The following is a 16,999-nucleotide window of genomic DNA, read 5'->3' as shown; positions in this document are numbered from 1 at the left end:
GGTTTTCCGACCTCACCCGTAGCTGGCATTCACCAATCCCGCTGCAGGGAAGGGAGATTCGGCTGAGCGCCAAACTCTCCATTCTCGCTGGCAATAGTGGCGAGCCATGATCAGCCGGGGAATTCCAGCCATCATTTCAAACTGCGAAGTAAAATGTCACAATCTGCTCAATAGTGTCGGGAAAATAACCATGAAAACTTTCAGATCGTCATAAAAAACAGAACGTTATATATCGAAGTATACAGAAGCTCCGATTCACAAAACCTGCGTAGAGAAAATGAAAAAAACAAGGGAATTGATGAAAGATTGGCAATTCTGGACTGGAACTGAACATGTTACTATTGTCCCTACAGAAACTGTACAGACTTGGTTTGGAGGAGTCAAAGAAGAAGGGCCATCACTTACATGCTGACGCCATCCCTATCCAGGCAGCTAAAGCATCTCGAGATATTGCCAGTGATGTAAGTGGGTCTGTTCATTTTACTATGGAATGCCAAGTTAGGAATAGCAATACATAGCATTTTCCAAGTATAGTTATATCAAATTAAATTTGATAAATGAGCATAACTTAATTCGTTTGATTCCGGCTTTAGTACAAATATAAAACGGCCTACCGCAAGCAGCTAGGCCACCATATTGGATGCCGCAACCTTCAGGATGACCCCAAGATGGTTTGGTCCATGCATGTAGCCAAGATTCAGAGCGACAGGGAATACAAGAAGGACTTTGAGAAAACAAAGACCAAGTTCAACATGCCAGTCGACATGCTGGACATCCTGTTGGCCAAGAAATGCCAGATCCTGGTCAGCGATATTGACTACAGACATTATCTACACCAATGGACCTGTCTGCCGGACCAGACTGATGTGATCCAGGCAAGGAAGGCCTATGATCTGCAGAGCGATGTGAGTACATGATAATAAATGAAATGTATGGCACTTGCAATGAAATGTCTCCCTGGATAGTGAGCCCATTGTAGCAACTACTCTTCACTTACTTTCTTTCGTTCATTTACGGGACTATTCTCCGGGGGATAGAAAGTAACAGTTACTTATCAGCATCATTTACTGTTTGAATGTACAAATACTAATGTCCTACTTCTAGGCTAAAAATATTCAGTTGGAGGCATTCGCTCTGTAGCCAAGTGCTTAACTGTCTAATTGTCTTTACTCACAAAATAGTCACAAAAACTTGATCGTCTCCTTCCTGCCATGAAACCTTTGTCCAATATTTGTGCAGTCATTAAGATGTGGCACAATGTTGGTCAATGAAAGATTTTTCCAACTTGCTTGAGTTGCCCATGTCAAGCTAACTTGAGTAAAGTTGCACACTGCAATATCATCACTCTCCCACAATCAGTGAGTGCAAGATGTCAGAATTGTGCTAGTGAACCTACTTTTAACTATACAATCCCCATTGCTTACTACATGCATTGTCTTCTCCCACCGCAAGGACATTTTTTAATGGTGGTCTGAAATGAAATTCTTGTTCCTTTGATAATTGGGTATCAGGGTTATCTGTATTTTAGACTTGGCCATTTGTATTCCTGGATTCAGACCTGAGATTCCTTTAACTTGGTCCCTTCAGTCAGTAATGTCCATCAGCTGTTAATTAGCAAAACTACTTTCTCATTTCAACTTTAAAAGTCTGTTACCTAGCTCTTCTGTGTGGAAGAGAATGTTTTTTCCCGTGTTCCATAAATTTAAGAGGGGAATTTTCCTTCCCTATTTTCAGTGGCTGGGAATGCTGGAGGGTGCGGAGAATAAAATGAGAGTCCCCAAACTGGCTTTTATAGTGGCGAGATTTCCCAATGTGGCCCTGATTTTACCAGCACGGCTGCCCAAGGCTCGTAAGATCGCGCCCAAGGCCAAAGAGGAATGCCATTCTGCGAGGCTTGCCCGCCCCAATTTTGGGGTGGTCGTTCTGGTAAAATCAGGGCCGGTGTGTGTCCTCCCCCACCCACCCACCCACCCTCCAGTGACACAATAGGATTCCGCCATGAAAAATTGGGAACCCCATGACCATACATTTTAATGTCATCAGCGGGCTTCTGCACTCTATCATCCCCCCCATGTAGGGAGATCCGTGCACACACAAACATGGAAAATGCTGGGAAATCTCAGCAGGTCTGACAGCACCTGTGGGGAGAGCTACTATTTGAAATTGGAATCGTAGCGGGTGGGACATGGACCATTGCAAAGGTCCGTTGACCTCGGGCAGGATTTTTCAGCTTTGGGGTGAGCCCAAAGAGTCTGGATGACTCTCCATCAAAGCTGGACATCAGAGGGAACAGGGCTAACATTGCTAGTCTGGATGATTCTTCATCAGAGCAAGACATCAGAGCTCTGGCGAAGAGTCATCCAGACTTGAAACGTTAATTCTGTTCTCTCTCCACAGATGCTGTCAGGCCTGCTGAGATTTTCCAGCATTTTCTTTTTTTTTCAGATTCCAGCATCTGTAATAATTTGCTTCTATTTTAGGGAAATCGCCCCCTTAGTTTTTTGTATTATAATTCTTTATGTGAAATGCATGAAACTCCATAGTATACAATTAAGTAGATGGCAAAGAAAAGAATGGCCTATAACTTACAGGCCCTGGGGCATTGTAACTGAGAGATACCCTAAAGATACACGGGATAAGCAACACCACTCCCCTGCCCCGGAGGCCTCCAGGTAAGGATTGCCTGGAAATTAACCAAAACTTCAAACTTCCATCGGGCAATCAGAACCATCCAAAAGTATGATTTAAACTTTGGATTGTTCCGACTGCCTTTGACAAAGCTAGAAAAATTAAATCCAACAGCCATTCCTGGGTAACCACAGAACAGACTGACCCCTTACCTGCACCTCCTCCACAAGATCCCCCTGTGTACCTGAACCCCACCCCCCCCACCATTGAACACCCCACCACTGAACTCCCCACCCTACCTCCCCACTGATAATCCAATAACAATGGATAGGCTTATTTGGACATGGCCTAGTTGAAAGCAGAGGATACATTGCTTTTAGGGCTAAGGCATTTTGTTGGGAAAATAAATGTATTCCATGAATCGACTACTTGTTATGCCTGTTTTTGAACCATTTCATATCGTTGTAGTTGGATACATTTCATAAAGTAAGACCTTCAGAACAGAAACTCATTAAATGAGGACATAGTTCCCATGATTGGCCCAAATATTTTAATCCTATCTGTGCTCCCATGTAGCAGGGATCTGTGCCAAGGGCAGATTTTGCAAAAATGAACCGACAGATATCAAACAAAACACTTAAATGCTCCATAAAATTGTCAAGCTTACTTCAGCTAAAAATTCCTGCCCAATATTGTGGGATTGATATCTTTCTCATACTTCCTCAGAGTTACCAATGAAGTGTTAAATAATACCATTAAATTTTTCAATCGCTTGTTACAGAACAACATGCGGACAATGATTCTGAGAAAAGATACAAATGTATTTGTTTGGAACCTCATCTCTTTCTCACAATGCTACTCAGTAGATTACAAAATCAGTGTCAAATGAAAGCTTCTAATGTTACAAAAATAATCTTGGAATAAATCATATGAGTTACTTCCGTAGACTAGGCAGTAAAACCATCTTAGACCGCAATTATTAATGTCACTAGGAAATGTTTTACAATGCGATCTTAAATGATCTTGTTTGTGTAACACAGCTCCAATACAAGTCTGATCTTCAGTGGCTGAAAGGCATTGGCTGGGCCCCGACTGGATCCCTGGATGTTGAAAAGGCCAAAAAAGCCGGCGAAATCCTAAGCGAGAAAAATTACCGTCAGCCTCCGAGCAATTTCAAGTTCACCAGTTTGGGTGACTCCATACCCCTGGAGCTGGCAAAGCATAATTCAAAAACTCTTAACCAGGTAAAGTGTGCAAATGAACAAGTATGATCTGGATAGTCATTACATAGACATGGCTGCAGGATGGCAAAGATTGGTACCTGAATATTGAAGGATACAAGATATTCAGGAAGTAGGGAAAAGGTGGAGGGGTGGCTCTGTTAATTAATGATGGCATTAGCACATTAGAGAGGAGTGATCTACGTTTAGGAAACCAGGATGTGAAAGCAGTTTGGGTTGATGAGAAATGATAGAGGCAATAAGTCACTTCGGGGAGTGTTGTACAGCCCCTTAAATGTAACTACACAGTACGTCAGAGTATAGAAGAAGAGATAATGGGACCTCTTCAGATAGACAATGCGATAATAATGGGTGGTTTTAATCTGCGTATAGATTGGCTAAATCAGATGGATAAAGGTAAAGTAGACGAGGAGTTCAGGATAGTTTCTGAGTACAGAACGTTTTGAAATGAATTAGAAGGCAGGCTGTACTAGACCTGAAATTGTGCAATGAGATAGGATTAATTGATAACCTCTCCTTGGTAGAAGCAATCATAATATGATTGACTTTTGCATTCAGTTTGAGGGAGCGAAGAGTGCGTCCAAGACTATTTTTTTAACTTATAAGGGCAACCATGAGGGCATGAAAGTGGAGTTAGGTAGAGCGAACTAGAAAATTTGCTTAAGTGATAGATCAACAGATGTCCTGTGGCAGATACTTAAAGGAATAATTCAGAATAGACGCATTGCAGTGAAAAAGAGAAATTGCAAGGAAAGGATGCTTCTTCTGTGGTCACATTAAATTTGAGGAGAAAGCATATATTCGTGCAAAGACAAGTTATAGGTCAGAAGGTTGAAAAATTATAATGAACATCAAAGAATGACAAAAAGATTGATAAGGAAGGAAAAGCTAGAGTACGATAGAAAGAAGATAATAATATAAAAGTGGACAGTAAGAGTTTCTATAGATATTTAAACAAAGTGGAGTTAACAAGGGAGCACTGGTCTTATACAAAGTGTAACTTGGTAACGGAAAGTAGGGCTATGCCAGTTGAATTAAACAGGTATTTTACATCTCATGAGAGAGGACACCAATAACTTGCAAAAATAGCGATAAATCAGGAAATGGAAGGGAGATTACAATTTCCACAGAAGTGGGATTGAGTAAACAGTCGGGTCTGTCTGCTTAATACCTTTTGCTTAACCAAAAATTATCTATCTCAGATTCAAAGATAGCAACTGATCAAGCATCAGCTGCCATTTGTGGAAGAGAGTTCCAAACCTCTACCACCCTTTGTGTGTAGAAGTGCTTCCTGACATCTCTCCTGAAAGGTCCAGTCCTAGTTTTTAGACTAAGCCTGTATGAACGTAACATGTCAGTGGGGTGGCTGGAGTAGGGAGAGATGTGTTCGCCTCCGATTCTTTGTAGAGCTCTCGCCATCCTAAACAATTCAGGCCGTTAAATGTGTGGTGTGCAAAGAGTGTCACGTGAATAAGTTAATTGGCAAGTTATTTATAAATGTTTTCTTGGGATCATTGCATTAAGCCTTTTTCATTAATAAAATCTTTTTGCAGCGATTATACACCGAAGCATGGGAGAAGGACAAGCTGAATATTCACATCATGCCAGACACACCGGAGATTTTGTTAGCAAACCAGAACAAAATAAATTACAGTGACGTAAGTGTGGAAAATTCATTTTTAATGACCCAGCTTTTTAATCGATTCCAATGTAACCCCCGTACTTACTGATAATTGTGACATCTAGAACCAATATCGACATGCGATGGAAGAATCAAAGAAGAAAGGATACGATCTACGCCCTGATGCTATCTCCATTAAAGCTGCTAAAGCCTCAAGAGATATTGCCAGTGATGTAAGTTTTCTTTTGTTATAACTTTATTTTGAATAGATAGGAATAATTTTTGGGATATTAGTGCAGATTTTTCCTTTTCCTGTATTGTAGTAATTTTGAAAGACTTGGGCTTCTCCCATCTTGCCCGTCACTGGAATTTTAGCGGGTGGGTTGCGGACAATGTGAAACCCCCATTAACGGTTGGGCGGGAATTTCCAGCTTTTAGGCCAGTGTGACTAGATAATTCCACCCTTGACGTACAAACTGGTCATGACATTTTTTTCGACAGTACAAATACAAAACAGCCTACCGCAAGCAGCTCGGTCACCATGTTGGATGCCGCAACCTTCAGGATGATCCCAAGATGGTTTGGTCCATGCATGTAGCCAAGATTCAGAGTGACAGGGAGTACAAGAAGGACTTTGAGAAAACAAAGACCAAGTTCAACATGCCAGTTGACATGCTGGACATCCTGTTGGCCAAGAAATGCCAGACCCTGGTCAGTGACATTGACTACAGACATTATCTACACCAGTGGACCTGTCTACCAGACCAGACTGATGTGATCCAGGCAAGGAAGTCCTATGATCTGCAGAGCGATGTGAGTACATGATAATAAATGGTATGCATGGAACTTGCATATTACCGAAAGAAAATTAGTTAGCTTCCTGGGTTGTGACCGCATCACTCTTCACTTGTATTCTTTTTTGTTAACGGGAATATTCGACAAGGGATATTCTACAATGTGATCCTGCCAAAGAAGGATTCTGATTTGCAGAGTAATGGGGTGCCTACCTAAAAATATAAAAATACATTTGAAACTTGCAGTGAAGTTGATCAGAAGATCCTAACATTGGGGAATGCTAGTTTCAATCATGAATTTACAAGGGTGTCCATTTGGTTTGGTTGACCATCGCATCAAATATATAAATGTGCATGGTGAATATTTATTCTAAGTTATGTTTTCGTTGGCTTCCTACTGCTCAAGAAATACCAGACCCTGTTCAGAAAAATAGGCTAGATTTCATTACCCAGACAGTGGCCATGTTTGCCAGACCAAGACAATGTGATCCAGACCACGAGGCCTGTGACTTGCAGAATAATCAGAGAATCTCATCAAAATATGAAATCTTGAGAGATTGGCCAGCAAAGGCGGACAATAGCCCTCCTTCTAATCAAGTTCCATTAGCAAAATGGAAGCACAATGGTTAGCACTGCTGCCTCACAGCACTAGGGACCCAGGTTCGATTCCCAGCTTGGGTCACCGTCTGTGGAGTTTGCACATTCTCCTTGTGTCTGGATGGGTTTCCTCTGGGTGCTCCAGTTTCCTCCCACAGTCCAAAAATGTGTGGGTTAGGTTGAGTGGCCATGATAAATTGCCCCTGAGTGTCGGGGGACCAGCAGGGTAAATACGTGGGGCTACGGAGATTTGGACTGGGTGGAAATGTGGTAGGTGCAGACTCAATGGGCTGAATGGCCTCCTTCTGCACTATAGATATTCTATGACTATCGTAATAAAGATGGATAAACTGAAGTTTTGGCCAAATAGTTTTTTTTAATGGGAGTGAGTTCAACATTCTGCTTCAGTAATCCTGGAACATCACTCAGTTTAATATTAACATATGAATTTACAGACAAAGAAAGCTTATAGTATAACCAAAACCCTACTTAGACTTCTGTCTGCTAAGAACAGAACATTCTTAGAATAAAGTGAAGGAGACATTTTTCAACAATTTCAGAATGGAAGAGATGTAAATTAACCTATTTTAAGCAACAATATGAGGTGGAAGTACCTGGTTGTTGTTGTTTTTTCCCTTCCCACACCTAGTGGTACAGAAGGCAGACTTTCATCTGTTTTCAAAGCTGGGTTTTCCTGGAACAGGTCACTAGTCTGTCACCAGGCGTTAATAGCTTGAGGGGTGCCACCCTACATGGGCGGCACAGTAGCACAGTGGTTAGCACTGCTGCTTCACAGTTCCAGGGTCCTGGATTCGATTCTCAGCTCGGGTCACTGTCTGTGTGGAGTTTGCACATTCTCCTCATGTCTGCATGGGTTTCCTCCGGGTACTCCGGTTTCCTCCCACAATCCAAAGATGTGTGGGTTAGGTTGATTGGCCATGCTAAGAAATTGCCCCTTTGTGTCCAGGATAGCGGACGTTAGAGGGATTAGTGGGTATAATAAGTAGGGATATGGGGGTAGGGCCTGTGTGGGATTGTGTGCGGTGCAGACTCAATGGGCCGAAGGACCTCTTTCTGCACTGTATGGTTCTATGATCTATGATCTACATCAGGCACGGCTGACCCGGAGTCCCTCTGGCTCTTACCACTTGCCACTGGCATGCCCGAGGAGTTTTACTAGTTGATATTCAACTTGTTGACCGTATTTTGAACACACCTTCTTCAGCCATCATGATTTCGGGTGGGTCACAAACTCAGAGTTTGTAGCTCACAGGCAGGGACACTACACACTGCACCACAAGACCTCCTCAAAGTGGTTGGTGCTTTAAGCCTGTTTTCTCAATAGCCTGTGACCAAATCATATTGCATTGCCTTTCTTATTACCAAACTGCGACCATGATCCTAAAACTAGTGCTACAGTATTTCATACTATAGGTACATTTCCCTCTAATCACCAAGAGTAAATGAACAAATTTTTTCCCCCAAATTGGTATTTAATTTTACCTACAAGGAAAGCATCTTCTTTTGAATTTCACTTGAAAATTTTATTTTGTTTGTTTTGGATAAAAAAGATTATTTCTGATTTAAAAAAATAATTTTAAAAGAAAAAGAAAGAGCTAACTCGTGAAAAACACCATGGCTGTGTAAGACATTACAATATTAAAACAAGTTGACTTAGCATCCATAGATTAATGCCCCCTAGGGCTCAGTTACACACTTCTCTCTAAAGCAGAAAATGGTGTTGTTTGAGCAATTTACCATGACCTGAGCGATTAACCTGGGCTCTCAGACCAGTGCAGTACTGAGGAAGAGTCATCTTTCTGATGAGGCATTAAGCCGAGGCTCATTCTGACAGTTTAGCTGACAATCCTATCATTATTGTCAAAGGACAACAGGAAGTTCTCAAATCTGTTCCTCAAACACATTTTAGCTTTCCACTCTTACTGCGCTCTTGCTCTGTCCAAAATTGGCTATCACACTCGCTCACAAAACAATAGTCATCATTTAGCAAAGTATATTCAAAAATGTAATCAGCTGTTATACAAATGCAGCTCTTTCATTGTCATTTCAAAAGGTTTATGATAATTGGTTTTTAATAACATTCTATTCTATGGCCAGATTATCAATCATCTCAGTTGCTCTCATACTGGATGAATGGGAAATACATTGGAGCATCTTCTATATCAATGGTAAACGTCATATTAGCAGTAAGAACTTTTCATTCTCTTCCAGAATCTATACAAATCAGACCTTGGGTGGCTGAAGGGTATTGGATGGTCTCCCTTGGACTCACTAGATGTGTTGAAAGTGAAAAAAGCTGGAGAGATCCTGAGCGACAGCAATTACCGTCAGCACCCATCCAAGTTTAAGTTCACCAGCCAGATTGACTCCATGGATATGGCCCTGGCAAAGAATAACGCACATATAATGAACAAGGTAGGATTGCTTATTTGGTTAATGAGGAGTATTCTTTGAATGTTAACCCATCAAAGCGCTAATCTTTATATCGGTTTTATTTTCCCACTAGCGTGCATACGTCGAAGCTTGGGAAGCAGACAAGACTACAATTCACGTCATGCCAGATACGCCAGAGATAATATTAGCAAAACAGAACCAGATCACCTGCAGTGATGTAAGTATTTGAAGGCATTTTGAAATGGTACGTACTTGCTGTGTGAGGCTTTATTGCACAAACAGGACCAACCCTCTCAATGGAAGCTTGCTGAAAACACAGTAGACAGCCAGGTTGTTGAAGATAAGAATGCCAGAGCCTAGTCTTTAGTCACTTCCATGTTTTGTTGCACAGATTTGCATACCATGCGCCTCTGACAAAGAAGAACCCACTTTTCAACCCACTCTTGTATATATGCATGTGCCATAGGTGACTCTCCAGTTGATGCACACTACCTCTACACAATTAACACTCAATTGGTATATAGTTTACGACAGGAGGACTGAAAGATCTGAAACGTGAAAACTTGTGTTAAAAGTGGAGCACAAGTGCCTTACTTGCTTTGCCTTACTTTGGAACGATCTCTTCTGCTCAGTAACAAAGCTGAACCATCCAAATTTTAGTGCAAGTTCTGTTGCTAGAACAGTGGTGGAGTGGACTTTCTATAAACCTGTCAAATTAATACCGCAGGCTTCAAAAGCCTGTTTAGCAAGTCTCAGTTGCGTTTCTGGTAGTGTTTCTATCTCCGTCAAGAGGCAGTCTTGCTAATGTGTGGTGGGGATGTGGAAATTTTCTCCACGTGGCTTTGGGCATCAGCAACAGTCAGGCATCACACAGGGCTGTATAAATTTAATGAACAGAGGGAACAAATCAATCTATCTCTCTCAATCCTGCTCCATTTAAACTCCTAGATGGTTTACTCCATATCCTTAGACTGTAACCTCTGGTTCTGGACTCCCCTATCACTGGGAACATCCTTCTTGTATCTACCCTGTTTAATCCTATTAGAATTTTATGGGTTTCTGTGAGATTCCTCCTTCATTCTTCTAAACTCCAGTCAGATCTTCAAGTGTTGAGGCTACGTCTCTGCCTGCCATTGTTCTTCCTAGCGATGCTTTGCTAGTTTCTTCTTTTATTTTAGTTGATGATGAGCATGATTGCTGGGGGGAGCAGTCTTTGTTGACTTTGAGTCCGAAGAGCGGGTGAACGCAGGCACCACTGTTCGGGAGCTATTAGTGCTTATTCGAACCATGGCAGTGCCTTGTTACCTGTGATTTAGAATGGGATCCCGAGCTAGAATCACCAGTACGCTTCTGTACCTCACACTTTGCTGAAATGACGAAATCACTGGAAATCCCATTTTGTTTCGAACTTGGTGCTATGAATATTATTTCTTCCCCATAGAAACTGTACAGACTTGGTATGGAAGAGGATAAGAAGAAGGGCTACAACTTACGTCCTGATGCCATCTCAATCAAGGCAGCGAAAGCATCCCGAGATATTGCCAGTGATGTAAGTGGACCTTTTTACCTTATTATATTCACCGTAATATAGAGGATTCTATATTGGCATTTTTGATACCTGTACTCTTAGAATTTAAACTTGACGATAAACGAAGCATAATTTGATCTCTGCTTTAGTACAAATATAAAACGGCCTACCGCAAGCAGCTAGGCCACCACGTTGGATGCCGCAACCTTCAGGATGACCCCAAGATGGTTTGGTCCATGCATGTAGCCAAGATTCAGAGTGACAGGGAATACAAGAAGGACTTTGAGAAAACAAAGACCAAGTTCAACATGCCAGTCGACATGCTGGACATCCTGTTGGCCAAGAAATGCCAGACCCTGGTCAGTGACATTGATTACAGACATTATCTGCACCAATGGACCTGTCTGCCGGACCAGACTGATGTGATCCAGGCAAGGAAGGCCTATGATCTACAGAGCGATGTGAGTACCTTACCAAAAATGTAAAAAAGTACTTCTGAAAATTCTTGAGATGTTTGTCAGAAAATTTGTGGAGTACTATTCTCTTTAACCCTGAACTTAGAAGGATGTGGATTTGGTCAGTCGACCATTGTATCAAAGACATGAATGTGAATGGTGAATATTTCATCTACTTTGTTGGTGGTTTGCTGCTGCCTTCCAACCCTAGGGGCAAGTCTACCTCAGCCAGAGAGGCAATCAAACCATTGTCCACATTTTGGCCACCTAGCAAACTGAGCTAACTCTTTTTGTTATATGTGTTTAAAATACAACAAAATTCCAATTACTAGTGTTATAATATTTCATTCTGCGAGTACGTTACCCTCTGGTCACTATGTAAGTGAAAGAAACATTTACAAAGATGAACCCAGATCCCTTTTTTTATATTCTATACCCAATTTGATATTTCATTTTATTTAAGAGAGAACTTTATACCTTATGAACTTTGTTTGAAAACGTGACCTTGTTTACAGGATGGATAGGATTAGTTATGATTATACACTTTCAATTTTAAGGAAGGGGCTAAATCATGACACGTTCGTGTAGTTGTGCTCTCCACTTGCCTGAATGAGTGTACCTCCAACAACACTGAAGAACTCAGCACCATCCAGGACAAATCAGCCTGTTTGATCCCTTCCGCGTACGTTCAATCTCGCTGCCACTGATGCACAATGGGAGCCATGTGTACCATCTACAATATGCAGTGCAATAACTCATCAAGGTTCTTTAGGCATCACCTTCTAAACCCACGTCTGTTGCCATCTAGAACGACAACCACAGTAGATACCTGGGAAGACCACCACCTGGAGGTTCCCCTCCGTTACACACCATACTGACTTGGAAATGTATTGACATTCCTTCACTGTTGCTGGGTCAAAATCCTGAAACTACCTCCCTAACAACTCTGTGGGTGTACTATGGCAGGTGAAACTAAAACTAGGGGGCATGGCCTCAAAATAAGGGGAAGCAGATTTAGGACTGAGTTGAGGAGGAACTTCTTTACACAAAGGGTTGTGAATCTGTAGAATTCCCTGCCCAGTGAAGCAGTTGAGGCTATCTCATTGAATGTTTTTAAGGCAACAATAGATACATTTTTGAACAGTAAAAGAATTAAGGCTTATGTTGAGCAGTTGGGTAAATGGAAACGAGTCCACAAAAAGATCAGCCATGATCTTTTCATGAGCAGGCTTGAGGGACTGCAACGTTTCAAGAAGGCAGTTCATCACCACCTTCTCAAGAGCAACGAGGGATGGGCAAAAATGCTAGCTGAGCCAGTGACACTTATATCCCCTAAGTGAATAAAAGGTTGTATAAGATGTTACAATGTAAAAAGATTAACATCTGGATCCCCTAACACAGTTGCACCATACTCTCTAAATCAGGAGTTCATTTTGATGAAGAACTTTCTGTGATCTGAGTATCAACTTGGGCTGACAATCCAGCACAGCACTGAGCGAGTATTACGTTTTTTAATGAGAAGTTAAATTGAGGCTTCTTCTGACATAAGATCTTAAGAACTAGGAGCAGAAGTAGGCCATCTGGCTCCTCAAGCCTGCTCCGCCATTCAGTAAGATCATGGCTGATCTTTTCGTGGACTCATTAGACTTTAGGTAGGTTCTCTACTCAGAGAGTAGTAAGAGCATGGGATGCCCTGCCTGCCTGCAACAGAAGGGGATTCACCAACATTAAGGGCATTTAAATGATCAATGGATAAACATATGGATGATATTGGAATAATGTAGGTTAGATGGGCTTTAGATTGGTTTCACAGGTCGGTGCAACATTGAGGACCAAAGGGCCTGTACTGCGCTGTAATGTTCTATGTTCTAAATTAGTCAAACATGACCTTCTCTTCATGAACCCATGCTGCATCTTACTAATGGGACAATTTATATTCAGATGTCTTGCTATTTCTTCTTTAATGATCGATTTAAGCATTTTCCCTACTACACAAGTTAAACTAACCGGCCTATAGTAACCAGCTCTTGGTCAACCTCCTTTTTTAAACAGTAGCATCACATTTGCTGTTTTCTAATCTGCGGGAACCACCCCAGAGTCCAGCGAATTTTGGTAAATTACCACTAGTGCATTTGCTATTTCTCCCGTCATCACTTTTAGTACCCTGGGATGCATTCCATCAGAACCAGGAGACTTGTCTACTTTTAGCCCAGTTCAGATGGTATTGATGATCCTATTGTCATTACCAAAGACAGCAAGAGAATCTCAAATTGTGCTGGCCAACATTGCTTCTTCAACTAACAGCAATTTGTCTTGCTGTTATTTCTGAAATTCTGCTTTATGCCAGATTATTAATCATCTCAGTTGCACTCATACTGGATGAATGGGAAATACATTGGAGCATCTTCTATATCAATGGTAAACGTCATATTAGCAGTAAGAACTTTTCATTCTCTTCCAGAATCTATACAAATCAGACCTTGGGTGGCTGAAGGGTATTGGATGGTCTCCCTTGGACTCACTAGATGTGTTGAAAGTGAAAAAAGCTGGAGAGATCCTGAGTGACAGCAATTACCGTCAGCACCCATCCAAGTTTAAGTTCACCAGCCAGATTGACTCCATGGATATGGCCCTGGCAAAGAATAACGCACATATAATGAACAAGGTAGGATTGCTTATTTGGTTAATGAGAAGTATTCTTTGAATGTTAACCCATCAAAGCGCTAATCTTTATATCGGTTTTATTTTCCCACTAGCGTGCATACGTCGAAGCTTGGGAAGCAGACAAGACTACAATTCACGTCATGCCAGATACGCCAGAGATAATATTAGCAAAACAGAACCAGATCACCTGCAGTGATGTAAGTGTTTGAGGGCATTTTGAAATGGCACATACTTGCTGTGTTAGGTTTTATTGCACTTACAGGACCAATCACAATTCAATGGACAGCCAAGTAGTGAAGGATAGAATTTGCAAAAGGAGGGATAAATGATCTGGAAAAGTCTCAGGCCAAGAATGCAAATGAGGCATGATCAGTGCTTTATGAATTTTAGTCATAACTCCCTAACCCTTGAATTCTATGCCTCTATTTTTAAAATCCAGGGAAACACAAGTGTTAGGAACCAGTTTCTCATCTTGTCTTGCCACATTTAGCAATTTATGTACAAAAGCTCCCAAGTCAACTATTCTTGCACATCCTTTAGTCCGCTCATCCTTTACTCACTCCTTGTACCAAAATGTGTCATGTCTTTCTGACATGTTATGATCCAGGGGTGAGCTTGGTGGAGGAGAGGTGTGTGTGTGTGTGTGCATGTGAGTGCATGTGTGCATGCAGTGGGGGACACCTATGACGAAAGCAGCGTTGGTCATAGGGTGAATCAAGTTGGGGACCCCAGAAGCACCTGAACCATTCTAACTCTTCCTGCCTTTTAACAAGGGATGAGATCGCTACCTTCAGCCATCAGTAAGTTGATGGATCTCTCTCCACCACACTTTGACTAATGATGAAAATAGGAACACATTAGGAATCCATTTTTGTTTTGAACCAGGTGCTATGAATATTGTTCCTTTCCTCATAGAAACTGTACAGACTTGGTATGGAGGAAGATAAGAAGAAGGGCTACAACTTACTTCCTGATGCCATCTCAATTAAGGCAGCGAAAGCATCCCGAGATATTGCCAGTGATGTAAGTGAACCTCTATTTTGAGTTAGAAAATGCCAGATGGCGATGCCTGTACCCATTCTTAAAATTGTCAAAAAGTAATTTCACAAAGTTAAATTGACTCATTGTGACATGATTTGTTCGATCTTGGCTTTAGTACAAATACAAAACAGCCTACCGCAAGCAGCTCGGCCATCATGTTGGATGTCGCAACCTTCAGGATGACCCCAAGATGGTTTGGTCCATGCATGTAGCCAAGATTCAGAGTGACAGGGAATACAAGAAGGACTTTGAGAAAACAAAGACCAAGTTCAACATGCCAGTCGACATGCTGGACATCCTGTTGGCCAAGAAATGCCAGACCCTGGTCAGCGACATTGATTACAGACAATACCTACACCAGTGGACCTGTCTGCCAGACCAGAACGACGTGATCCAGGCAAAGAAGGCCTATGACCTGCAGAGCAATGTGAGTACCTACCTAAAATTTAACTTAGAATTCTTGAGAAGTTGTCAAATTTCATAAATAACCATCATTATAATCAAAGATTTAAAAGTGTGGGAATGTAGTTAAATTGGCCATTGAATGAATAGATCGAATTATAAAGATTTGAGTCAAATTCTAAATTCACGGAACTGATTCCGTAATCAATTTGTATCAATTTGTTTACATTAATTTAGTAAATCATTAAAATACATTGGCCAGAATTTTAACATTCCCACCTGCCGTGGGAATCTGAGTGAGTGAGAGGCGGACAATGAGAATGTCCGTAGGGCGGGATTTTATAGTTTCAGGACGAGTGAGGCTGAAAAATCCTGCCTATGATCTTTTATTCATATCTTTGGGTTGATAAATTTTATCTTTTTTTATTCCTTCACGGGATGTGAGCTTTGCGAGAAAGGCCAGCATTTGTTGCCTGTCCCTCATTCCAAGTTGTGCAATGGCCACAATCCCTTCAAAGTGAGAGCTGGACCTGTTTATGGCAGGGCAGGGATAACCTCCAAAGAAAGTTAGATGCTGCGCAGAATTATCGGGGCAAAGTCACCTCCTGGTGAAGGTTGAAGTTTCGGTGAGCCAACTTCTTAAACTGCTGCAGACCATGAAGTGGAGGCATAGACACAGTGCTGCTAGGAGTGGAGATCCCGGCTTTCAAACCAGTGACAGTGAAGGGATGGTGATGTAGTTCCATGGTGTGCAGTTTGGAATGGAACTTGGCTCCATCAGTATCAACAATAGGAGAGAAGTGGAAGTTACAGTTTTTGTGTTCAAAGACATCTATTCCTTCCTGATCAAGTGTCTGATTACCAGATTGACATCAATCAAGATCAGCATTTATAGCTCATTATTCAAAATTCATGGCACTTTTTGCCATAAGATTTTAAGAAATAGAAGGAAGAGTTGGCCTTTCAGCCTCTTGAGCCAACTCTGCCGTTCAAGATGATCATGGCTGATCTACTTTGATTGACATCCTAGTTTGTTTCATTATCTCAGTTGAAGTTGATTCCTAGCATTTGGTTCAGCACAAAAGAAGCTTCAATCTTCATCAGAAGATCACTCCAAGCCTGATAATTCTATGCAACATCTAACTTACCTTTGAGTTGATCTCAGCCCTTCTGGAAACAGATTCAGTTCTCAATTTGAAGGGATTCCAGTGAGTTGGTGTCCATTGCAGAAGGTGGCACGGTGGTTAGCACTGCTGCCTCATTGCACCAGAGATTTGGGTTCGATTCTAGCCTTGGGTGACTGCGTGGAGTTTGCATGTTCTCCCCCGGTCTGTGTGGGTTTCCTCTGGGTGCTCCAGTTTCCTCCCATCATCTAAAGATGTGCGGGTTAGATGGATTGGCCACGCTAAATTGTCCTTTAGTGTTCCAAAATGTGTAGATTAGGGGGATTGGTGGGATAATTATATGGGGTTGTGGAATGGCCCTCAGTAAGATCCCCTGTCATGGAGTTAGTGCAGATGCAATGGGCCAAATGGCTTCCTACTGCACTGCAGGGATTATATAAAGTTAACAATTTATTCCAGAGTTTTGTTATTCTTTGGGAAAAGATGCAG

At 41.7% G+C, this 16,999-nt stretch overlaps 1 protein-coding gene across 39 annotated transcripts in view; it reads left to right on the top strand.

Moving 5' to 3' along the window:
• neb (nebulin) overlaps positions 1-16,999 on the top strand; it is a 283,417-nt gene that overhangs the window by 112,847 nt on the left and 153,571 nt on the right. For 34 of the 39 annotated variants that reach the window (XM_080199424.1, XM_080199416.1, XM_080199415.1 and 31 more), the window contains 14 exons: positions 354-461; positions 594-905; positions 3,669-3,872; positions 5,423-5,527; positions 5,616-5,723; positions 5,992-6,303; positions 9,114-9,317; positions 9,409-9,513; positions 10,738-10,845; positions 10,974-11,285; positions 13,741-13,944; positions 14,036-14,140; positions 14,859-14,966; positions 15,100-15,411. In XM_080199424.1, the coding sequence (XP_080055550.1) occupies positions 354-461; positions 594-905; positions 3,669-3,872; positions 5,423-5,527; positions 5,616-5,723; positions 5,992-6,303; positions 9,114-9,317; positions 9,409-9,513; positions 10,738-10,845; positions 10,974-11,285; positions 13,741-13,944; positions 14,036-14,140; positions 14,859-14,966; positions 15,100-15,411 (2,607 nt within the window). The remainder of the gene's footprint in view (positions 1-353; positions 462-593; positions 906-3,668; positions 3,873-5,422; positions 5,528-5,615; positions 5,724-5,991; positions 6,304-9,113; positions 9,318-9,408; positions 9,514-10,737; positions 10,846-10,973; positions 11,286-13,740; positions 13,945-14,035; positions 14,141-14,858; positions 14,967-15,099; positions 15,412-16,999) is intronic. The other 5 variants (XM_080199439.1, XM_080199440.1, XM_080199441.1 and 2 more) reach the window with 5 other exon arrangements.

The sequence above is a fragment of the Carcharhinus amblyrhynchos genome, chromosome 11 (assembly GCF_965287045.1).
Source record: "Carcharhinus amblyrhynchos chromosome 11, sCarAmb.v2.hapA, whole genome shotgun sequence".
Lineage (NCBI taxonomy): Eukaryota > Metazoa > Chordata > Chondrichthyes > Carcharhiniformes > Carcharhinidae > Carcharhinus > Carcharhinus amblyrhynchos.
This window is presented reverse-complemented; position numbering and strand designations above follow the sequence as displayed.